At 49.3% G+C, this 23,460-nt stretch overlaps 3 protein-coding genes across 3 annotated transcripts in view; 1 reads left to right on the forward strand and 2 right to left on the reverse strand.

Annotated features, from left to right (window-relative positions):
* The window catches only part of BLTP2 (bridge-like lipid transfer protein family member 2), a 60,007-nt gene extending 52,648 nt beyond the window's left edge, over positions 1 to 7,359 (reverse strand). Inside the window, 4 exon segments of the mRNA XM_087702915.1 lie at positions 113 to 272; positions 1,481 to 1,530; positions 3,939 to 4,068; positions 7,203 to 7,359. Of these exon segments, the coding sequence (XP_087559041.1) occupies positions 113 to 272; positions 1,481 to 1,530; positions 3,939 to 4,068; positions 7,203 to 7,273 (411 nt within the window). The 5' untranslated portion in view covers positions 7,274 to 7,359.
* Positions 7,360 to 9,490: 2,131 nt separating this feature from the next.
* SDF2 (stromal cell derived factor 2) lies at positions 9,491 to 14,313 on the reverse strand. Its single transcript, XM_087702832.1, has 3 exons — positions 14,102 to 14,313; positions 12,503 to 12,699; positions 9,491 to 9,979 (listed from the first exon to the last, which is right to left on the reverse strand). Exons 1-3 carry the CDS (start codon positions 14,268 to 14,270, stop codon positions 9,692 to 9,694), a joined length of 654 nt encoding a protein of 217 aa, XP_087558958.1. The 5' UTR covers positions 14,271 to 14,313; the 3' UTR covers positions 9,491 to 9,691.
* A 119-nt stretch (positions 14,314 to 14,432) lies between these two features.
* The window catches only part of SUPT6H (SPT6 homolog, histone chaperone and transcription elongation factor), a 62,437-nt gene continuing 53,409 nt past the window's right edge, over positions 14,433 to 23,460 (forward strand). Inside the window, 1 exon segment of the mRNA XM_087702875.1 lies at positions 14,433 to 14,550. The gene's annotated coding sequence lies outside the window, so the exon portion shown is untranslated.

Raw genomic sequence — 23,460 nt, forward strand, 5'->3', positions numbered from 1 at the left:
AGATAGATAGATAGCAATAGCAGTAGACTTATATACCGCTTCATAGGGCTTTCAGCCCTCTCTAAGCGGTTTACAGAGTCAGCATATCACCCCCAACAATCCGGGTCCTTACCTGGCTGAGCAGCTGCAGCAGGGAGGGCCCCAGGGAGAGTGCCTCTTCTTGGGGGCCCTCAGCAGGGTCGGGGGGCGAGGGGCCGGGGGGCGGCAGGTGGGGGGACTTCTGCAGATCCAGCCGGATGCGTACCTCTCCAAAGCACAGGGCCAGGTAGCGCCTGCAGGGGAGGGAAGCAAGGGGTGTGTGTGTGTGGAAGGGGCGGCCGGCTTCCCACCCTCACAGTCAGAGGTGGAGGGCCTCACGTGCATAGGATGCTAAGGCTGGGAGGGACCTCAGAGGCCATCTAGTCCAACCCATCTAAAGCAGGAGTCCTTATACCAACCAGGACAAACGCTTCTTCAAAACCTCACCAATGGAGAACCCAGAATTCCAGGAACAAAGTTCATTCCTTCCTTCCTTCCCCTCTATAACCTTTCCCTTTTTTCCTCCCTTCCTCCCATCTCTCTATTCCTTCCTTCCTTCCTTGCATCCTTCCTTCCCTCCCTCCCTAACCCTTTTTTCTACCCTTCCTTCCCCTCTCTATCCTTCCTTTTCTCCCTTCCTCCTCCCATCTCTCTCTATTCCTTCCTTCCTCACCCCGTAGCCCTCCCTCCCCCCCCTCTCCTCCTTTCCTTTCCCTCTCCCCCCTTTTTCTTTCTTTCTTCCTTTTTTACAGGTCTTCTTGTCCAGTGGTCTCCACCCTTGGCCACTTTAAGACCTGTGGACTTCAACTCCCAGAGTTCCTCAGCCAGCTGGCTGAGGAACTCTGGGAGTTGAAGTCCACAGGTCTTAAAGTGGCCAAGGGTGGAGACCACTGTTCTAGTCCAGCCCCCTACTCAAGCAGGAGTCCTCATTCCATCCCGGATGAATGGTTGCGCAATCTTTTTCTTGAAAGCCCCCCCCCATGAGGGATCCCCCCCCCATAGCGCACAGACCCATCGTGCCACGTAATGTTGCTCTACAAAAACACACGTTTGCACAAGCAGGAAGAATGGCGGCTGGATGCAGGAGGGGCTGCACTGCAGAGGCCCCGAAGCGACTCGGGGGGGGGGGGGGGGGGCTGCAGAAGCCCCCGACCTTCCCTTTTCTCCTGCACTGGGATCAGGAAGCCTTGTGCCAAGTTTGACGTCCCACGATCGGGGCAAAGCTGGCTGGGGAGTTTTGGTACAGAAGTCTTTAGCCCAGAAGCCCCCAAATTTCCCACTTGCCAATTTGTCATTTCTATTTACAGCAGAGTTCCCCAAACCTGGCCACTTTTAAGACCGGTGGAATTCTGGGAGTTGAAGTCCACCAGTCTTAAAGTGGGGCTAGGAGCCACCCTGTTCATAAACGCTGCCTGTTTCAAAATCCACCCCCACCCCCCAGAAAACCCCCCAGAAGACTTACGGCACATCCTGGTTCAGGAGCCTGCTGGAGATCCAGATGCTGTCGATCTCCTGAAGTGACAGAATAACAGGGTGGGAAGGGACCCTGGAGGTCTTCTAGTCCAACCCCCTGCTTGAGCAGGAGGTCCTAGACCAGTTCCAAGGCTGGACAGGCCCGGTCCAGGGTCTCCTCCTCAAGGAGGGGGGGGGGTTGCACTAGAAGACTTGGAAGGCTTTGGAGATTAGGCTGCTGGCTGGGGAATTCTGGGAGTTGAAGTCCACAAGCTTTAAAACTAAAGGTACTTCTTTCAAAAGGCAGCTGGAGTTTGAGGGGGGGGGGTTGTTTCGAAGACGTCTCGCTTGTCATCCAAGAAACTCATCCTTTGGGACACCCATGAGCTGGATGACTGAGAATCTCCATAGACACAAGTCTCAAAAATTCCAAAGGTTGGACCCCCCCCCACTAACCCTATGCTACTCCAGACAAATGGTTATCCGGTCTCTTCTTCAAAGCCTCCAGTGATGGGAGCACCAGCAACTTCTGGAGGCAACTTCTGTCCCACTGGTTAATTGTTCTCACTGTCAGGAAATTCCTCCTCAGTTCTAAGTTGCTTCTCTCCTTGATTAGTTTCCACCCATTGCTTCTTGTCCTGCCCTCAGGTGCCTTGGAGAATAGCTTGACTCCTTCTTCGTTGTAGCAACCCCTGAGATACTGGAAGGCTGCTATCATGTCTCCCCTAGTTCTTTTCATTAATACAATTACAGTACAATACAATACAAGAGCCAAGGTGGCGCAGTGGTTAAATGCAGCACTGCAGGCTACTGCTAGATCAGCAGGTCAGCGGTTCAAATCTCACCGGCTCAGGGTTGACTCAGCCTTCCATCTTTCCGAGGTGGGTGAAATGAGGACCCGGATTGTTGTTGGGGGCAATATGCTGACTCTCTGTAAACCGCTTAGAGAGGCCTGAAAGGCCTATGAAGCGGTATATAAGTCTACTGCTATTGCTATTGCTATAATACAACAGCAGAGTTGGAAGGGACCTTGGAGGTCTTCTAGTCCAACCCCCTGCCTAGGCAGGAAACCCTATACCGTTTCAGACAAATGGCTATCCAACATCTTCTTAAAGGCTTCCAGTGTTGGGGCATTCACAACTTCTGGAGGCAACTTCTGTTCCCCTGATTAATGGTTCTGACTGTCAGGAAATTTCTCCTCAGTTCTCAGTTGCTTCTCACCTTGATTAGTTTCCACCCATTGCCCTTCCTTCCTTCCTTCCTTCTTTCCTTCCTTCCTTCCTTCCTTCCTTCCTTCCTTCCTTCCCTTTTCCACTGATTAATTGTTCTGTCAGGAAATTTCTCCTCAGTTCTAAGCTGCTTCTCTCCTTGATTAGTTTCCACCCATTGCTTCTTGTCCTGCCCTCAGGTGCCTTGGAGAATAGCTTGACTCCCTCTTCTTTGGGGCAACCCCTGAGATATTGGAAGGCTGCTATCCTGTCACCCCTGGTCCTTCAGTTCATTAAATTAGACATTCCCAATTCCAACAACCATTCTTTATACGTTTTAGCCTCCAGTCTCCTAAAACGTTTAAATGTTTTTTATCTGTCTGTAAGCCGCCCAGAGTCCCTAAGGGAGTGGGTGGCATACAAATTTTATTAAATTGGAAATTGGAAAATCATCTTTGTTGCTCTTCTCTGCACTCTTTCCGGAATTTCAAGATCTTTTTTTTTTTTTGATGGCAACCAAAATTGGATGCAATATTCCAACTTTGGTGTTATCAAAGCATTATGAAGCAGTATTAACTCTCAATATTGGAAGATGCTATCATGTCACCCTGGTCCTTCTATTCTCCAGACTGGCCAAAAACCCAAATCCTGCAATTCCGTTCTTCCTATGTTTTGGTCTCCAGGCCTTTGGTCATCTCGGTGGCTCTTCTCTGCACTTTCTCCAAAGTCTCCACGCCTTTTTTTGTGACGTGGTGACCAAAACTGGATGAAATATCCCAAGCGTGATCTTCCCAAGGCATTGTAAAGAGGTACTAACGCTCAAGTTTTGGAAGACGGCTATCCTGTCTCCCCTGGTCCTTCTCTTCATCAAACTAACCGTGCCCAGTTCCTGCAGCCGTTCTTTGTATGTTTTAGCCTCCAGCCCCCCCAATGCTCTTGGTTGCTCTTCTCTGCGCTCTTCTAGAGTCTCCACAACTTTGCACATGGGGGGGCCTACAGAGGCCGTCTGCCCTCAGCCCTGGGTATCTCTTTACTCAAAAGGAGGCCCTCTCTGTGCCGCAGATGCCGCAGGAACCGAGTGACCCGTCTGCCTGCAGAGAAAACCACCCTCCAGCTTCCCACAATAGTCCCTGCCGTGGCTTCAACAGGGAGATGGGTTGGTCTCATAAATAATAAACAGATAAATCACAGCAATTACGGTGGTCCTTGCAGGGAGCTGCCCAGAGGTGAACAGATGCTACAAGAAGGTCCCTTACTCACCACCGTCTGCTGCTCCTCTGGAAACTTCAGGCTGAGGTTTTGGATCCCAAACACCCAGAAGGACTGGATCTTCAACTCGGCTTGGAGCCGCCTCCGGCACCAGTTGGTGATCAGTATGTAGAGGAGCCACCTTCAAGGGGGGGGGGGAAGGGGGAGAAGAGGCCAAGGAAGCATTTCACTGAACAGCCAGACGCACATGCTGCCCATCCCCTTCCCTCTATCACAGCGTTGGAAGGGGCCTTGGAGGTCTTCTAGTCCAGCCCCCGGCTCAAGCAATAGCAATAGCAGTTAGACTTATATACCGCTTCATAGGGCTTTCAGCCCTCTCTAAGCGGTTTACAGAGTCAGCATATCGCCCCCAACAACAATCCGGGTCCTCATTTCACCCACCTCGGAAGGATGGAAGGCTGAGTCAACCTTGAGCCGGTGAGATTAGAACAGCCGAACTGCAGATAGCAGTCAGCTGAAGTGGCCTGCAGTGCTGCACCCTAACCACTGTGCCACCTCGGATAGATAGATAGATAGATAGATAGATAGATAGATAGATAGATAGATAGATAGATAGATAGATAGATAGATAGATAGATAGATAGATAGATAGATAGAGCAATAGCAGTTAGACTTCTATACCGCTTCATAGGGCTTTCAGCCCTCTCTAAGCGGTTTACAGAGTCAGCATATCGACCCCAACAACAATCCAGGTCCTCATTTCACCCAGATAGATAGATGATAGATAGATAGATAGATAGATAGATAGATAGATAGATATAGATATATAGATAGATAAATAGATAGATAGCAATAGCAGTTAGACTTATATACCGCTTCATAGGGCTTTCAGCCCTCTCTAAGCGGTTTACAGAGTCAGCATATCGCCCCCAACAACAATCCGGGTCCTCATTTCACCCACCTCGGAAGGATGGAAGGCTGAGTCAACCCTGAGCCGGTGAGATTTGAACAGCCGAACTGCAGAACTGCAGTCAGCTGAAGTGGCCTGCAGTGCTGCATTTAACCACTGTGGCACCTGGCAGGAGACCCTATGCCAGACAAATAGCTGTCCGGTCCCTTCTTCAAACCCCCCCCCCCCATAACATCTGGAGGCAAGTTGTTCCACTGATTGATCGTTCTCCCTGTCAGGCTGGGAGATTAATTCTAGGTTGGATCTCTCTTGGTCAAGCCACCATCCGTGGCGTCTTGTTCTGCCTCCAGGGGCTTTGGAGAAGAGTTGGCGCCCTCCTCTTTAACAGAATAACAGAGCAGGAAGGGGCCCTTGGAGGTCTCCTAGTCCAGCCCCCTCCTCAAGCAGGGACCCTCGCCCCACTGGTGTGTATGGCCACTTGGGGAAGCCCCTGAAGTATTGGGAGACTGCTACCACGTCAACCTCTGGCCCAGGGATGGCAAAGACCAGCTGGCATCCCAACACTGGCAGTGCAGCAAGAGGCCTTTTCCTTTCGGGAGCTTCTGTCTGGGCCTTTGCCGGGAAAGAGAAGCTCAGGGAAGAAACGCCACGGAGGTCTGGCATGGGGCGATGGCGTGCCATAGGCTCCAGTCCTTCTTTTCATTCTGGGGGCAAAAGGAGAGGGACGCGGAGGAAGGGGGCTTGCATTAAAGCTGCCAATCGGGGGCTGGCGAGGGTGTTAGTCCTCAAAGCCCAGTCCGGGACTTCCCCCGTGGGGCTACATCTGCACAACCCCCCACGGGCTTCCTCAAGCGTCCTGAAAGGGCTCCGGCCTGCATTCTCCCCTGGGGGGGAAAGCCCCACACAAAGGGGCCCGGGGCGGGTACCCCAATGCCCACAGTCACTTCATCTGAACAGGCGCAGGAGTTAGGCTGCAGGATGGCAGCTGCGTCTCTCCGCCAGCCCTTTGGCAGTTCCAGTCCTGACGGCCTCAAGGTTTGACTCGGCCTTCCGTCCTTCGGAGGTCAGTAAACTGAGGACCCAGATTGTTTGGGAGCAATTCACTGTAAACCGCTCAGCGAGGGCACTGTATACATCTAAGCTCTTTTATTAATTCCTTTTCTTTTTGCCTTGTAAGCCGCCAGGAGTCCTTTGGGATTGGGCGGCGTATAAATTTAGCAAATAAATAAATAAATAAATAAATACTGCGATCTTTTTATGAGACGAAAGTGGGCATTTTTTAACCTGGGTAAGAAATAACCAATTTCTCCTCGTAAAAAGGTAAGGTGACGATTAAAAACTCAGGACAGCAGGTGTTGATTTTTTTCCCCATCTGTGGGCCCTTTATTTTCTTAATTCAGTATAGATAATCCTCAACTTACAGCAGTTCATTTAGTGACGGTTTGAAGTTGCAACGGCACTGAAAAAAGTGACTTAGGGCAATGTTCCACACTTACGACCGTTGTGGCATCCCCAGGGTCATGTGATCAAAATTCAGACACTCAGCAACTGACCATTGCAATGTCCCTGGGGGGGGGGGTCATGTTATCCCTCCCAACAAGCCAGACCAATGGGGAAGCCGGATTCACTTAACAATTGTGAAGTTTCTAACAACGGCAGTGATTTGCTTAACCACGATGGCCAGAAAGGTCATCCAATGGGGCAAACTCACTTAACAGATGCCTCATTTGGCAACGGAGATGGTGGGCTCAATTGTGGCCATAACTGGAGGACTAACTGTAAACAAGAGTAGCCCAGACACTGCAGGGGCAGCTGAAGACCAGTCCCACAGCAGAACCCAAAGCAGAAGGGTCTCCACCCTTGGAGCCTTGAAAGGCTCGTGGACTCCAACTCCCAGAATCCCCCAGCCAGCTATGCTTCCTGGTCTTAGCTCTGCTGGCTGGAGAATTCTGGGAGTTGGAGTCCACGAGCCTTAAAAAAATGGCCAAGGGTGGAGAGACCCCTGGCTAAGCACAGCAGTGGGCCAACCTACATCTCCCCCCTTCCCCCGCAGCCCCTTCTGCTCCCAGGTGAGCCCCCCCTCCTCCTCCTTCCAGGCAGGGATGGAGCCAGCCAAGCCTCAGGTGCACTCCACCTGCCGCCTGCCCCGCCCTGCCCCCACCCTCCCCAAACCCAGGCTGCAAGGAGGCTCTCTGCACGTCCTCAGAGGCGCCCTCCCCGCCCAACTCATGCAATAGGGGCAGTGGGGGGGGGACAGAAACAGGTGGGGGAAATGGACCCACAGGTGGAGACAGGTAGCAGGAAGGGCGGGGTGAGGAGGAGGAGGAAGACCCGTGGAAGGGGGGCAGGGGGTCCCTTGGAAGCAAAAGAAGGGAGGGGGAGAGGTGGGGGGGGGGAGGACCTACCTGCCCAGGCAGAGGCCGCCCAGCAGCACCAGCAGCACCAGCAGGAGGGCTCCCAGCACGGGGACCGCCATGGGGGGCGGGGGGGGGGCGCAAGGGGGCGCGCTCCAACCGCCCGTCACCGGCGGCGCCTGGGGCGGGGCCAGCGGGAACGCGCGCGGAGGAGGCGGAGCCAGAGATCGCAGCTGTGCGGCGCAGCCATAGGCGGGCGCCAAGTATGGGCGGAGCAAGGAAGCCCCCCCAAGGAGGCCCCGCCCCTACAGATTAGCACCGTGAAGGGGGGGGCAGGCTCGCGCGGGGGACCCCATATTGGGCAAATCCGTGTGTTTGTGTGTGTTAGAATATTTATTTTTCCCCTGCAAAGCTTCCGGCGGGCGCCGGGTTGACGCTCCTCGCCTTCCAGGAAGTTTTTGCACGGTGTTCCGTACTACGCACGCGTCGCCTAGAGCATATTGGGAAAGCGAGTTCTCTTGCTTGGAGTGCGCGCAAAAGGAGCCGCCTGCTACCGGTAGGACGGCCTTTGGCAATGGAGTCTCTTCGGGGGCGTCACGTGGCTGGCTGAGGGGTTCTGGGAGTTGAAGTCCATGCAAGGTTGAGAAAGATCCGCGTGACCCTGTGGGGGCCAAAACTCAGGCCTTGTCCTGCATTTATTTTCGATTTATTTATTATGAAATGTGTTTGCTGCCCATCTCCTAGTTCAACACGTCCAGCAGCCCCTTTTCCAACTCTTGTTATGACGGTTGGTCGCCCAATCAGCCAGAGGTTCAGACTGGATTTGGCAATTTTGCCCACCCTCCCAAGTTACCACCCACCCACCCCTCTCCTAGGAAAAAATGAGATATTTTAGGAAACATTAAAAGGGCAGAATATTTCCCCTAAAAAAGGTAGAATCTCAGAGAGGCAGAAACTCAGCTCCCCACCCCCACTTGTCAATGGGCCATTAAGGCCTGGGCCAGTCTATTCTACATAACAAAGATACCCCCTCCGGGCAAAACTATCTTTTTTTATATATATAAATTTTATTTCTCATATATACATTCACAGTTATATGACCTCATAACTGTTATTAATAATATGTGTTTGTAACAATTTTTCTCCCCTGCAGTTGACAATATAATTGAAATTGCTTTCTTACCATCCCATAGACCCATCTTATTTTACAACAATCCTACTTCTTCTTCCTTCCTTCCCTCCTTCCTTCCCTCCTTTCTTCTCTCCTCCTCTCCTTCCTTCCCTCCCTCCTTCCCTCCCTCCTTTCTTCTCTCCTCCTCTCCTTCCCTCCTTCCATCCCTCCTTCCTTCCCTTTCTTCTCTCCTCCTCTCCTTCCTTCCCTCCCTCCTTCCCCCTTCCCTCCCTCCATTCTTCTCTCCTTCTCTCCTTCCTTCCCTCCTTCCTTTCTTCTCTCCTTCTTCCTTTCCTTACTTCTCTCCTTCGTTCCCTCCTTCCCTCCGTTTCCCTCCCTCCTTCACTTCCTCCTCCCTTTCCTTCCTTTCTTCTCCTTCTCTCCTTCCTTCCCTCCTTCCCCCTTCTTCTCTCCTTCCTACCTTCCTCCTCTCCTTTCCCTTCTCTCCTTCCCCTTCCTCTCCTCTTCCCCTCTTCTTCCCTTTCCTCCCCTCTCTCCTACTCTTGCATTCCCTCCACTTCTTCCTCTGCTTTTCCCTCTCTCCTTTTCCTCTCCTTTCTCCTCTCCTTCCTATCTTTCCTTCTACTCCTCCCTCCATCCTCTCTATCCGTTGTTGTGTTTACATATTTTCCTCTTCAGGGGGTGACCTGATTCTTTTTTTCCCCCCCTAATTGAAAGTTATAAAAAAGGCAGGTAGTCCTCCCCTTACAACCACAGTTGAGCCCAAAAGTTCTGTCCCCAGGAACTCCCTTAAGGCAGTGGTCTCCAACCTTGGCAACTTTAAGACTTGTGGACTTCAACTCCCAGAGTTCCTCAGCCAGCAAAGCTGGCTGAGGAACTCTGGGAGTTGAAGTCCACAAGTCTTAAAGTTGCCAAGGTTGGAGACCACTGCCTTAAGGGACTCACTCCACTCGTGAAGTGAATCCGGCTTCCCCATTGACCCTCCTTTGTCAGGAGGTCGCACGAGGGAGCACACATGACCCTGGGACACTGCGACCGTCAGAAATGTGAGTCGCCAGACGCCTGGATTTTGATCACATGGCTATGGAGATGCTGCAATGGTCGTAAGTGTGACAAACGGTCACAAGTCAGTTTTTCAGTGCCGTTGTAACTTGGAAGTAGTGTGAGAATGTGCAGAAGAAACACCCGAGGGCCTGCAACAGCTGTTCGCATATCCACGCTTTATTTAGGGCCCTGACATCCCCAGACATCCCCCCACCGTCATCCAGGATTGAGCAGTCAGCAATGGGCCAGGTCCCGAGAGCAGAAAGGCGCCTCTCCTTCACAGGGGGTGGGAAAGAGCCCCTCTCTGGCTCCCCCAACCGCAGCCTGGGAAAGTCTCTACCCGCTGGACGGCCTCAAGCGGTGGTCATAGTTCCATGTGGTAGAGGTCAGCCTTGAGCCATTCCGCAGGCTTCACGAAGATCCCTTCCATGGTTTTCCAGAAGCTGTCCTGGCCGGAGTGGGCCAGGCCGTGAACTTCCCTCTGGCCGTGGATGGGCCGCCCGTACTGCTCCCCGGTGACCGAAAGGAGCACTTCGGTGGAGGCGTGCTTGAACCGCACCTCGCCCTTCCTCTCCCAATACTTGCCGCTGCACAGGACAGTCCAGTCGTCCAGGAAGTCCCCCTCACCGTCCTCCCCAAAGGCACTCACCTCCTGGAACACAGAGCATCGCTTTCAAACACTATGCAAAGAGACCGGGAGGGCCATCGTGGGGATTAGATTAGATTAGATTACTTTATTTGTATGCCGCCCTTTTCCCTGAGGGGACTCAGGGCGGCTCACAATTCAAAGGGAGGGAAGGACAAACAAGTTACAAACATGAAGACAATACATCGTTAAAAAGCGCAACAGTCATACTATTCGAGTGCGGTTGAAGTCTTTAGCCCCAGGCCTGTCGGGACAGCCAGGTTTTAAGGGCTTTGCAGAAAGCCTGGAGGGTGGTGAGGGTCCGAATCTCCACGGGGAGTTCGTTCCAGAGGGTCGGAGCAGCCACAGAGAAGGCTCTCCTCCGGGTAGTTGCTAGTCGACATTGGCCGGCTGATGGAATTCGGAGGAGGCCTAATCTATGGGATCTTATTGGCCTAGTGGAGGTAATTGGCAGTAGGCGGTCTCTCAAGTACCCAGATCCATGGGGACCACGGAGAACCCCTCTTCTCTGGACAGGAAGCCATAAAGCAAGGGCGTGTGTGTGTGTGAACACAAGCAGGGAAGGAACACGCGTGTAACAAGGAACATGATCCAAGCACCTGAGGGCAGGATAAGAAGCCAAGGGTGGAAGCTCATTATTATTATTTATTTTATGTGTTGATTAGCCCTTGGGCCAGATCAAAGTGCAGAGTTCCAGGAACAAAGTATTACTAAAGTTTAATAAAAACGATTTAAAACGGAATTGGATAAAATGGTGGAAGATCGTTAAAGAGAGATCCAACCAGGAATGAAGGAGGGATTTCCCGACAGTGAGAACCAGTGGAATAGAAGTTGCCTCCAGAAGTTGTGGGGAGCTACATCACTGGAAGCTTTCAAGAAGAGACTGGACAGCCATTTGTCTGGAATAGTATAAGGACCCCTGCTTTGAACAGAGGGTTGGACTAGATGACCTTCGATATCCTTATAATTCTGGAAGGAACGAAGGGGCAACGGGAAATTCATCCGAGGGAGATCCAAGCTGGAATTAATGAGGAATTTCCTGAGAATGTTTAATCGATGGAATAACTTGACTACGGAAATTGTGGGGACTCACTGCAGGAAGCTTTCAAGAAAAGACGGGACGGTTATCTGTCCAGGGTGATAAGAGGATTCCTGACTTGAGGAGTGGGTTGAACCAGGAGACCTCTCAGGTTCTTTCCAGCCCCAGGATTCGAACACTCCAGAAGGAGAAGACCTCCCCAGGTAGGGAGGAAGGTAAGGGAGGAAGCGAGACTCCCTCATCCTTTGCGGCAGCAGAGATGGGAGTTCCTTCTACTGACTTGGAAGAAGGGAGGGAAGGAAAATAGAAATCTTAAGACAGCAAAATTCAATAGGGGAAGTCAGCGCTTTCCGTCAAGTCAGCAGGGTGCGTGTTTCACTCAGCTTGAGTTGGCAAGGATCCCTGTTAGACGCCTACAGAGACCCCGTGCCAGAGCCCTGGATGGGAGCCAAGCAGACGGGGGTCTTTACCCCTAAGATAGCAGCTTCCCACGTGCAAAGACAGGCATCTTTTTAGAATAGAATGAGCTGGGAGGAACCTTGGAGGTCTTCTAATCCAATTGCTGTTCAAGCAGGAGACCATTTCAGATAAGTGGCTGCCCAGCCTCTCTTTAAAAACCTCCAGTGGTGGAGCACCCACAATTTCTTGTGTCTATCTGTTCCACTGGTCAATTCACTGCCAGGAAATTCCTCCTTAGTTCCAGATTGCTCCTCTCTTTGGTCAGTTTCCATCCACTGTTTCTTATCCTGCCTTCTGATGCTTTGGAAAAATAAGTTGACCCCTCTCTTCTTCTAAGAGCCGAGGTGGCGCAGTGGTTAAATGCAGCACTGCAGGCTACTTCAGCTGACTGCTAGTTCTGCAGTTTGGCTGTTCAAATCTCACTGGCTCAGGGTTGACTCAGCCTTCCATCCTTCCGAGGTGGGTGAAATGAGGACCCGGATTGTTGTTGGGGGCGATATGCTGACTCTGTAAACCGCTTAGAGAGGGCTGAAAGCCCTATGAAGCGGTATATAAGTCTACTGCTATTGCTATTGTGGCAGCCCTTCAAATATGGGAATACTGCTGTTATCTCCACCCAAATTCTTCTTTTCTTTAGACTGGCCAGACACAAATCCTGCAGCCATTCTTCCTGTGTTTTAGTCTCCAGGCCTTTGATCATCTTAGTTGCTCTTCTCTGCACTTTTTCCAAAGTCTCCACATCTTTTTTTTTTAGTATGGTGACCAAAATTGGTTGCAATATTCCAGGTGTGGTCTTACTAAGGTTTTATAAAGCGATGCTTTACATCTTTGCCCACAGAATCCAAGCCTGGGGTCGCAGAAGCAAGCAACCTGGATATCCAAGCTCAGTTTGACTATTCCTTCATTTAATCATTTAATGCAACGCCCATCCCACTCTGCAAAGCGACTCAATATTTAAAAACGAACCGCCGGCTCCACAAGACCTGAAGGCCGTTGCTTGCTGGCCATTGGTGGGAACCTGGCTGCCTCACCTGGTTGCCCGAAAGGGGAGAGGTGAAATGGTGGCTGTGCAGGTTGCGGCCTGTGTTGATGTGGGTCAAGCGGATCGTCTGCCCGCATTGTACCGGGGTGCCTCTCTCGCAAACGCTGGACGACTTGCCCCGCACACGCCAGTAGCTGTTGCTGTCGTCCACACTCGTGACTCCGGTCACAGACTGCTGCCCACTGCCTGGCCAAAGAGAGAAGGACACATGCAGGTGGTGACTTTGACCCGGGCAGCCCATTCAGCCTCCATCCTGCCTGTTCACCCTGCAAACACCAGTGACAGCGATTAATACATTAAAAAGAGACTCCAGGTTTTTTTTCAATGGCCTCTCTTTATTTGAGGGCTCAATCTCTGCCCCCCCAACTTTATCAGGGAAATAGGGGTCCCTTTCGAGAAAAGGTCTTACAATCGTGCAATTCCGGCAGGCCTGGGGCTGTTGACCTCATGACTGAGGTGCAGCCCCGACCAGATTGGGTGCATGATGAGGTTTTTAATTTGTCTCTTTTTTTAAAAAAACTCTTTATTTTTATAATTTACTTCCTTTCTGTAAGCCGCCCGGAGTCCTCTGGGATTGGGCAGCCTATAAATCCATTAAATACAATACAATACAATACAATACAATACAAAGCTTCTTGCTTAGCAGTGGAAATTCAGACCCTCTTTCTGGTTGTGATGATGATGATGATGATGACTACAGGTAGTCCTCGACTTAAGACCATAATTGAACCCCAAATTTTTGCTACTAAGTGAGACGTTTGCTTTGCCCCATTTTATAACCTGTCTTGCCACAGTTGTTGAATGAATCCCCGTAGCTGTCGAGTTAGTAACACGGTTATGTGAATCTGGCTTCCCCACTGACTTGGTCAAAAGGTCGCAAAAGGAGATCATTGGACCCTGGGGCACTGCGGCCATCGTAAATATGAGGCAGTTGCCAAGAATCCAAATTTTGATCAGGTGCTGTTGTAACTTCAAACGGTCACTAAACAAACAGTTGTAAGTCAAGGACTCTTGTCACCGAGGCCAGCAAGTGATTGTGGGGCTGTGAAGCGGCCGGGGAGGGTGGAGAGACCCCCCACCAGAAGGAAGGGTCTGGGGCCCGGAAGGAGAGACACGGATGGGCCTCATGGTGGTCTGGTAGGGATGGCAGTGCCGATGAGCATGTGCACGCTGCCCCTCCCAGTGACTTATGACTGGTCCTCCCACTTATGACCGTCACATCACCGGTTGCCGCATTCTGATCAGCCTTTGCGACCAACAGGGGAAGCCGGATCCACTTAACGACCCTTTGATTTACTTAGCGACTCCGTAATTCACTTCACTTTACATTAACTGTGGTCGTAAGGCGAGAACTACATGACCCTTGTAGGCCCTAATAGGCAAAAACAAATTCCGTGAAGCGGGGAGGGGGGATAAGGGGGCGGGGGCCGAGAGAACCCCCCCCCAAATGAGGGGTCTGGGGTCCGGGGCTGGAGATAAGGGGGGGCCCTCCCTGCCGGTGGTCCTACGAGCCGCTTCTGGAAGGGTCGAGAGCGCCTCTGAGCATGTGCAGAATTCTCTCACGTCCCCCCCCCCTCCGGGTCGTTACCGGATCCGTATCGGACGTCGTGCGAATGGAGGCGGACGCCGTGACGCGGATTGAGCAGCTTCACCACCGAGCCGCAAGTCACCGCGCCGCCCTCGCCCGCTTCGCTTGCCTCGCCCGGCCCGAGGACCAGCAGCAGCGCCGCCGCAGCCGCCGTCACCGCCAGCCTCATCCTCCGCCGCCGGTCGAGTCTGACAGGAAGCCATAGAGGCGGCGGCGCGCAGAGCGGCCCAGGGACTTCCGGACCCTCAACTTCCGGCCCAACGTTCCAATCTACCCACTGGCAACCACTGAGAGGATATAGCAGAGCGTCCCTCCCCTTGCCGTGGGCGTTGCCGCCCTGCCCCGGATGTCGCGCCGCGGCGCTTCCGGTAGTCGCCCTTCCCCGCCCCCCCAGCGTCGTCGTCGTCGCCGCTGAGGGAGCTGCGAGGCCTCCATTTTCCCCGACTGAGGTGAGCCGGGCCGGCTCGGGACGGAGGGCAGGGCCTCGGGATGTGGGGGCTCCCGGAGCGCCCCTCAGGCCTCTGTGCGCCGATCGAGGCGGCCCGGCCGGGGAGGAGCCGGGGGCGGTGAGGGCGAGGCCGGGATGGCCGCGGTGCCGCCTCCGCCTATTGCGTAAGCCTCCCCCCCACACACACACCTGAGGGGGACTTTGGGGTGGGCCTGGCAGCGGCCCCCGCTGGGCGGCAATATGAGGATGAGGGGACCCGGGGCAGGGGCCGCAGGGCTGCCTTCCTTCGCCTGGATCTTCCCTCCCAGGCCGCAAACAAGGGGGGGGGGCAGGGTGGCTTCCAGGGGGGGAGGGGGATCCTTGGTGGGCCTGGTGTTGCCGGAGGGGGAGGGGTCCAGGCCGAAAGCCCCTCCCCCCCTCCCGCCGAAACTGCCACAACCAGCAGCCCAGAGTTCTTGGCTAGTAAATGGGCAGCCAAACGTCTCCTCTGCATTAGCATTGAAGTCTCCTGGCTAAGGTAACAATGCCATACCATCATCATCATCATCATCTTCCTCCCCATAACGGGATGCAACCATCAGGTTTGTATAGGAGGGCAAATAGCGCCGTTATTTCCTACATCAAGGTTCCCTTTACCTAACAAAAGACGAAAACAACTTCCCATGGTATTGGGCCGTGAAATAACATGAGGCCGGAGTGATCATTTTTAAATATCCTTTCTAGATGGAGATGGACAGAGTTCTAGAGTCTGTAACCATTGTGGTGTCCTCCTGTTGGGGGGAAGGCACAGGCATTAAAAAAAACAACAGATGAAATACAGATACAGGGAGTCAGTCCTTGGCTTACGACCACTAGGGAGCCCAACACCTCTGCTGTTAAGTGAGGCCTCTGGGAAGTTCTTTCTCACCAGAACAGAAGGACAGAGTTGGAAGGTACCTCGGAGGTCTTCTAGTCCAGCCCCTGCTCAAACAGGAAGACCCCAGGCTGTGTCAAACGAACGGCTGTCCAGTCTCCTCTTAAAAACCTCCAGCGATGGAGTTCTTAAGTGAGCCACTGAAGCTGTTAAATGAGTCACAATACTTAAATGAATCTGGCTTTGCTTGTCAAAAGGTCGCAAATGGGGTCACGTGACCCCAGAACACTGCGACCGTCGTAAATGCGAGTCAGCCGCCAAGCGTCTGAATTCTGATCATGTAACTATGAGGATGCTGCAATGGTCGCAAGTGTTTAAAACAGCCCTAAGTCACTTTTTTTCAGTGCCGTTGTAACTTCGGTCACTAAATGAACAGTTGTAAATCAAGGATTACCTGTAGATGAAGAATAAGGGGAAAGGATGCTCTTTGTGGCTGAGATTTCCTGCTGCAGTTCTCATGTTTCCTTCCAGTGGGGTCATCCACGTCTCCTGCAGTCGTCTAAAGCAGTGTTTTTCAACCTTGGCAACTTGAAGATGTCCGGACTTCAACTCCCAGAATTCCCCAGCCAGCGAATGCTGGCTGGGGAATTCTGGGAGTTGAAGTCCGGACATCTTCAAGTTGCCAAGGTTGAAAAACACTGGTCTAAAGCTCCTGAGGGGCGGAAGCAGAGAAGTTGGGGGTGCTGGGGGGGGGGAGGATTGTTGTGCCTGACGGGCCACATGCATTAAAGGTGGCCGGCAATCAGGAATACAAAAGGGGTGTTCTTGGAAATAAGGGACACAGTCACACACACACACACTCTGCCGCCAGGGTTGTATTACAGGTAGTCCTCGACTTACAACAGTTCATTTAGTGACTGAAGTTTGCAACAGCACTGAAAAGAATGAGTTATAACCATTTTTCACACATATGACCATTGTAGCATAAGGTAAAATTCAGATGCTCGGCATCGGGCTCATATTTATGACGTTTGGAATGTCCCAGGCTCATGAATTCCCTTTTGTGACCCTGTGACAAGCAAAGTCAATGGGGGAACCAGATTCACTTAACAACAGTGGGACTTAACTCAATAACTGCAGTGATTGGTTTAACAACCGTGGCAAGAAAGCTCATAAAATGTGGCCAATGTCATTTTAACAGCTGTCTTGCTTAGCGGTGGAAATTTCAGGCTCAATTATGGCCGTAAACCGAGGACCACTTGTACCCTGAAGTTCGGCAACACTGCAGAATAATACAAGAGTTGCAAGAAACCAAATGAAGGGGGTGGGGAATACTTGGGAGGGGTAACCATCCCTCCCTTCCATCCTGATATCTGATTCCTGGATTCCAGATTTTCTTCCTTCCCATATATCCTGCAGAGGTTTTGATTGGTGGCTCTGCAGCAGCCGGCCATGGTCAGGTGGGACATATAAAGATGCAATGGAGATGCTTTTGACTCAGACACGATTTTGAGCGGGGATGTTCAACCTTGCGCACTTTTAAGACCTGTGGACTTCATCTCCCATAATTCCCCCATGGAGGCTGGGGTATTCTGGGCGTTGAAGCCCACAAATCTTAGTTGCCAATCCCTCCTCCATCCCCCTCCTCCATTTTGGGGTCCTCTGTGACCAGAGCCCTCCTCTTGACTCTCTTCTGCAATATAGGATGAGAATTGTATTTTATTTTGGAGTTGTTTCTCTTAAAAGACGGTGGGTAGAGCCTCTTTTGTTTTATGCACCCTGACTTGGTGTACTTGGGATTCTGGGGGTTGTAGTCCAACCTAAGCGAAGGATATTCAGTAGGCCCTAATCTCCTTTTTGGGATACTGGGGGTCTACAAGGCTGTCATAACATGGAGGCAGATTTATAGGCCAAGAAGACCCTGCCCCAACCTGCAGCCCCAGGTTTTCCTTCTGGTGAGTTATGGCCTTGCTTAGGTGATTCAATCTTTTGGTCTTGATTCTCCAACTCTAAGGCCAGATAGTGTTATTTTATGGTGGTTGCTATTATTTGTCCTGGTTTGCTGATTGTTAGAGGTTTGTTGAGATAATTCAGGAAAAGCTTTCTCCGATTTGGCACCTTCCAGGTGCACCGAATTTCTACTCCCACAGACCCCTGGGCAGTATTAAGGCTTCTGTATTCTGGTACTCAAGAGTTGCTTCAGAGAGCAAAATGGAGGAGATCGTGGTAGGAAATGCTGTGAAATGCTTTTGGAAGGATGGCAGAGCAGGGAGGGGCCCTTCCTTGAATAAGGAAAGGTAGAATGCAGGGCTCTCTAATTACCACCTTGTTTAGAAAATCCCAAAATTCCTGCCAGGAGTCTTATTTGCCTAATAATGGCTGCCAGTTTGATGTAATCGGGTAGTAGAGAGGGAGGCTGAGTTCTACTCCCGCCTTAGGCATGAAAGCCGGCTGGGTGACTTTGGGCCGGTCACTCTCTCTCAGCCCCAGGAAGGAGGCAATGACAGCCCACTTCCAAAAGAACTGCAGGGCTCACAGGTAGTCCTTGACTTACAATCGTTCACTTAGTGACCGTTTAAAGTCACAACCTTACTGAAAAAAAGTGACTTTTGGCCATTTTTCACACTTTGGACCATTGCAGCAATCCCCACAGCCACACAGTTTGCACTTGGATGCTTGACAACTGACTCACATTCCCAATGGTGTCACGGGATCCCCTTTTGCGACCACCTGATGAACAAAGCCAATGGGGAAGCCAGATTCACTTAACAACGGCGTTACTAAGCAAGTGTGGCAAGAACAGTCCTAAAAACGGGGCAAATTCACTTAGCAACATTAATTTTTGGGGCTCAGTTGTGGTCGTAACTCGAGCGCCTGTACTGCAGGCCAGCAGTGAAGAATGGCTGAAAGGCACCCAATGAAGAAGTGAAAATGGGTGCTTGACAAGGAGGCCAGAAAGGTTCGCAAGGACTTGTTTGCCCATGGAGCAAGGAGAGGGTTCCATTTGGCCCAGGAGGAAAAGGGGCCCTTGGCCTTTGCTGACCACTTTGGGGGTGGTAGTGATGAGGGTGGTGGCTGAGGAGAGAGCAGTGGGATCCTCTCTGAGCTTGGTGGTTTTGTTCCAGACGTTTCCTTACCAAACTAGGTAACATCATCAGTACTGTAAGGAAGTGGGGCTTGCTCTCATTTTAACCCACTCCTGACTTGCATTGGTGACGTTGCCTAGTTTGGTGACGAGGCGTCTGCAAGAAAACCAGGCTCAGAGGGTACCAAAGACCTCACGGTTGAATCCTGAACCACAGGTAGTCCTCAACTTAAGTCAAAGGGAAAGACAGATTCACTTAGCAAACGTGTTACTAATTTGATAACTGCAGTGATTCACCTAACAAATGTAGCAACAAAAGTTGTAAAATGGGGCAAACCTCACTTAACAGATTTCTCCCTTAGCAACATAAATGCTGGGCTCTATTGTGGTCATACATCGAGGAGTACTTAAATTACAGGTGAAACTCGAAAAATTAGAATATCATGCAAAAGTTCATTTATTTCAGTAATGCAACTTAATAGGCGAATTTAATATATGTTAGACTCATTACATGCAAAAGCAAGATAGTTCAAGCCGTGATTTGTCATAATTGTGATGATTATGGCTTACAGCTCATGAAAAACCCCAATCCACAATCTCAGAAAATTAGAATATTGTGAGAAGGTGCAATATTCTAGGCTCAGAGAGTCCCACTCTAATCAGCTAATTAAGCCATAACACCTGCAAAGGGTTCCTGAGCCTTTAAATGGTCTCTCAGTCTGGTTCAGTAGGAATCACAAAGTTTATGTTCCTGGGTGAGAAATTTGTTAAGTGAGTTCTATCTACCCCATTTTACGACTTTTCTTGCCCCGTTTGCCAAGTGAACCAACGTAGGTGTCAATTAGTAACACGGTTGCTAAGTGAATCAGGCTTCCCCATTGACTCTGCTTGGCAGAAGGTTGCAAAAGTAGCTCACGTGAATCGGAATCGGAGTAGAGCTGGAAGGGACTTTGGAGATCTTCGAGTCCAACCCCCTGAACAGGCAGGAGACCCCGGCCTGTACCGTTTTCAGACAAGGGACTGTCCAGTCTCCTCCCAAAACCTTCCAGTGACGGAGCACCCACAGCTTCTGGTGGCAAGCCGTTCCACTGGTTAAACGTTCTGTCAGGAAATTAATTCCAGGTTGCTTCTCTCCTTGATTCTTGTCCTGCCCCCTGGGGCTTTGGAGAATAATTTGACGCCCTTCTCCTTGGTGGCAGCCCCTGCAATACTGGGATGCTGCCATCGTGTCCCCCTAGTCCTTCTTTTCTCTAGAGTAGACCCCGCAGTCGTCATCCGTGTCAGTCAGTTGTCAAGCATCTGAATGTAAATCATGTGACCGTCTGTCTGGCTGCTCAACGGCCATAAGTCTAAAAAATGCTTGTAAGTCCTCTCTTCGGGCCTGTTGGAACTTCAAACGGTCACTAAGTGAATGGTTGTAAGTCGAGGACTGCCTGTAGAGGTGTTCCGTGTTTCTGGAACACTCCCAGTGTGGCTCAGCCTTCTCTTGTTTGTCTTGCCCTGTTTTCGCAGTTCCCTGGCGAGAGGCCATCAGCGGTCCTGGCGTAGGCTTAGCCAGTTGCTAAAGCTTCACAATAATAGTTAACTACTGTATTTTTCAGAGTATGAGACACAACTCCTCCCCCCCCCCCCCCCAAAAAAAGAGTGTGAAAATCTTGGGTGCGTCTTATACACTGAATACAGCATTTTGGCCTCCGGAAACCCTTCACAAAACTGGACGTGCAGAGAGAGGGTTTGGGAGGCCTTCAAAGTGCTCCCGGGGGCTGGGGAGGGCAGAAATGAGCGAGAAACAGCCTTTTTTCGCTTGTTTTTGCCTCCCCAGCCCCCAGGAGCACTCTACAACCCCCCTAAAGGCTATTCATACCCTTTTTTGGCAAAAAAAATCATGTTTTTTGCTCGTTTTTGCCCCCCAGCCCGCATGAGCACTTTGCAGGCCTCTCAAACTCTCTGTATGCCCCGTTTTTCACAAAAAAATGTGGCTTGCAGAGGATTTGGGAGGCCTGCAGAGTGCAAAAACTTTTTTTTTTTAAAAAATTACCTCTTCAAAATCTTGGAGGGTCTTATACTCCGAAAAATACGGTAATCAGGCTTCGCTGTATTCTGAGGTTGTATTTGGTCAAGTCTGGTCTCGGACCATAATAAAATATTTGTTTTTCTGTGGAAAAAGTGGACTTGGAACTGATGGAATACTGATCCCTTCCTGTTGTGTCCTTGCGCAGGGCTGATTAGCCGCTACCTCAATATCTTATTTCAGTGTTTCTCAACCTTGGCGACTTTAAGTCCTGTGGACTTCAACTCCCAGGATCCCCCAGCCAGCTATGCTGGCTGGGGGATTCTGGGAGTTGAAGTCCACAGGACTTAAAGTCGCCAAGGTTGAGAAACACTGTCTTATTTACAATATAGAATAACAGAGTTGGAAGGGACCTAGGAGGTCTTCTAGTCCAACCCCCAGCGCAGGAAGGAAACCTTATACCGTTTCAGAGAAATAGTTATCCAACATCTTAAAAACTTCCAGTGCTGGAGCATCCACAACTTCTGGAAGCAAGTTTTTGTTCCACGGATTGTTTTCACTGTCAGGAAATTTCTCCTTAGTTCTAAGCTGCTTTGTAAATGAGTAAAATGCCCGTGTGGATTCTCAATACTTCAGGCCATGGTTGTCTCAGAAGTACTTTTCCCAAAAAGCAACTGGACTTCCTTGGGTTTTTTTTTTCTTTTGAAAATGTTTCGTTTCTCATCTTTTTTTAAAATTATTTTTTCCCTTCTACAACACCTTACAGTCATTACATCAACATTGTTATGTCATCATACCCCTTACATGTATATAATATTTCGCTTCTATATTTACACACTTTATGCACAGTTCTATATATATTTATATATATTGCTTTTGGGCTTAATTAATTTTATTTCTATTTTGCAGCCATTTGTACCAATTGTTCCAAATTTCATAATATTTCGACTCTTCTTTATCTTTTTAATTTCAGTGTTAATTTGTCCATCTCTGCACAATCCAAAGGTTTTTTTAATCAATAATTCGTCCGAGGGGGTATTATTTTGTTTCCAGCATTGGGCAAATGCTATTCTAGCTGTAGTTAGCAGATGTGTTTATATGTACTTAATTTTCTTTGTATATTTCCCTTTGATTATTCCCAGTAGAAAGATTTCGGGTTTGTATTTTATCTGTTCTCCTGTAATTTCTTGCATCTATTTCCAAATGTTTGTCCAATATCTTTGTGTTTCTGGATAGGTCCACCATATGTGATAATAAGTCCCTTGTACTTTTTTACACTTCCAGCAGGTGGGCTTCATGTTTGGGTACATTTTAGCCAATCTTGTTGATGATAAATGCCAACGATAAAACATTTTGTATATATTTTCTTTAAGTGCTGCTGATCGTGTTAGTTTATGTGTTCCAAATTCTTTCCCAATCCACTAGATCTATGTTGTAGCCAAAGTTTTTGGCCCACGCTATCATGCAACCTTTAACTTTTTCTTCTTCTAATTTTACTTCTAATAAATATTTGTAAATTTTTGTTATGAATTTATTTTCTGGGCCAATTAAAATTTTATCTATTTGTTGTAATTCTGTGTATATTCCATATTCTTTTATGTCTTTTTTGTATCTCGATTGTAGTTGGAGATATGGCCACCAATCTATATTTATATTTTGCTCCTTTAATTCTTGATTTGTTTTCAAATTCCCTTGGCTGCCTAAAATTTCACTACATCTAACCATTTTCGATAGATCTCGTGTATTGGGATGTGTCTTGGCTTCCATAGTGGAAAGCCACGTCGGTATTTTCATGTAATGTTTTTCTCTAATTTTATTCCAGACCTGTATCAGTGCATCTCTAATATAGTCTCTGTGGAAGTATTTTTGTTTCTTTTTACCCTCTTCCCATAGGAAAAAAATGCCATCCCATTTGCAAATCGTGGCCCTCTAATGTTAGTATTCTTTTATTTTTTTAAATTTATCCAATCACTGATCCATGTTAGTCCTGCTGTTTTGTAATAAAGCTCCCAGTCCGGGAGTCCCATCCACCTCTGCTTCTGTCATCCTGCATAGCTTTCAACTTTATCCCGGCTTTCTTCCCTTGCCATATAAATTTTAATATAATCTTATTCAATTCAGTAAAAAAAAAATCCTAATTTTATGGGGATTGTTTGAAATAGGTATAATAGTCTGGGTAGTACATTCATTTTTATCGCTGCTCTTTTCCCTAATAATGTTAGTTGTAGTTTCCCCCATAGTTCTAGATCTTTTTTTTATTTGTTGCATTAATTTTGTATAATTATTTTCTTTTATAGTTGAGCACTTTGCAGTTAGCCATATTCCAAGATATTTAACTTTCTTTGTCACTTGCAGTCCTATTATTCTTTCTAATTCTTTATTTTGTTCTTCCTTCAAATTTTTAGTTATCATTTTAGTCTTTTCTCTATTAATCTTTAACCCTGCTACATCTCCATATTTTCCTAGTTCTTGCATTAAGCTATTTCCTGTTTCTAGTGGGTCTTCTATAATGAATACCAAATCGTCTGCAAAGGCCTGGATTTTATATTCCTCTTTTTAAATTTTAGTTCCTCTTATCTCCGAATTTTGTCTAATTCTTATTAAAAGACTTTCAAGCGTCAGGATGAAGAGCAGAGGTGATAGTGGGCATCCCTGCCTTACTCCTTTCATTATTTTAAAGGTCTCTGTACTTTCCCCATTTAATAATATATTTGCCTTTTGGGTGGAGTATATTGTTTCTATTAATCTTTCAAATTGGTCCCCTAATTTCATATTCTTAATTTGTTGTATCATGAATTCCCAATTTAAATTGTTAAATGCCTTCTGTGCATCCAGAAAGACGAATGCCACTTGTTTCTCTGGATGCGCCTCATAGTACTCTTAAAATATTTGCTATTATTCTAGTGTTATTCCTGATTTCTCTTGTTGGGAGAAATCCATTTTGGTCTGGATGTATATAGCC

This window comes from Thamnophis sirtalis, unplaced genomic scaffold (genome assembly GCF_051295495.1).
Source record: "Thamnophis sirtalis isolate CommonGarterSnake01/CBP01778 unplaced genomic scaffold, rThaSir2_p1.2 scaffold_17, whole genome shotgun sequence".
NCBI lineage: Eukaryota > Metazoa > Chordata > Lepidosauria > Squamata > Natricidae > Thamnophis > Thamnophis sirtalis.

Coding starts and splice junctions, on each gene's coding strand:
- SDF2 (XM_087702832.1), bottom strand. CDS start 14,270: ATGAGGCTGGCGGTGACGGCGGCTGCGGCGGCGCTGCTGCTGGTCCTC. Junction 12,700..14,101: donor CGACGTCCGATACGGATCCG/GTAACGACCCGG, acceptor CTCTTTGGCCAG/GCAGTGGGCAGCAGTCTGTG. Junction 9,980..12,502: donor CTCCCCTTTCGGGCAACCAG/GTGAGGCAGCCA, acceptor TCTGTGTTCCAG/GAGGTGAGTGCCTTTGGGGA.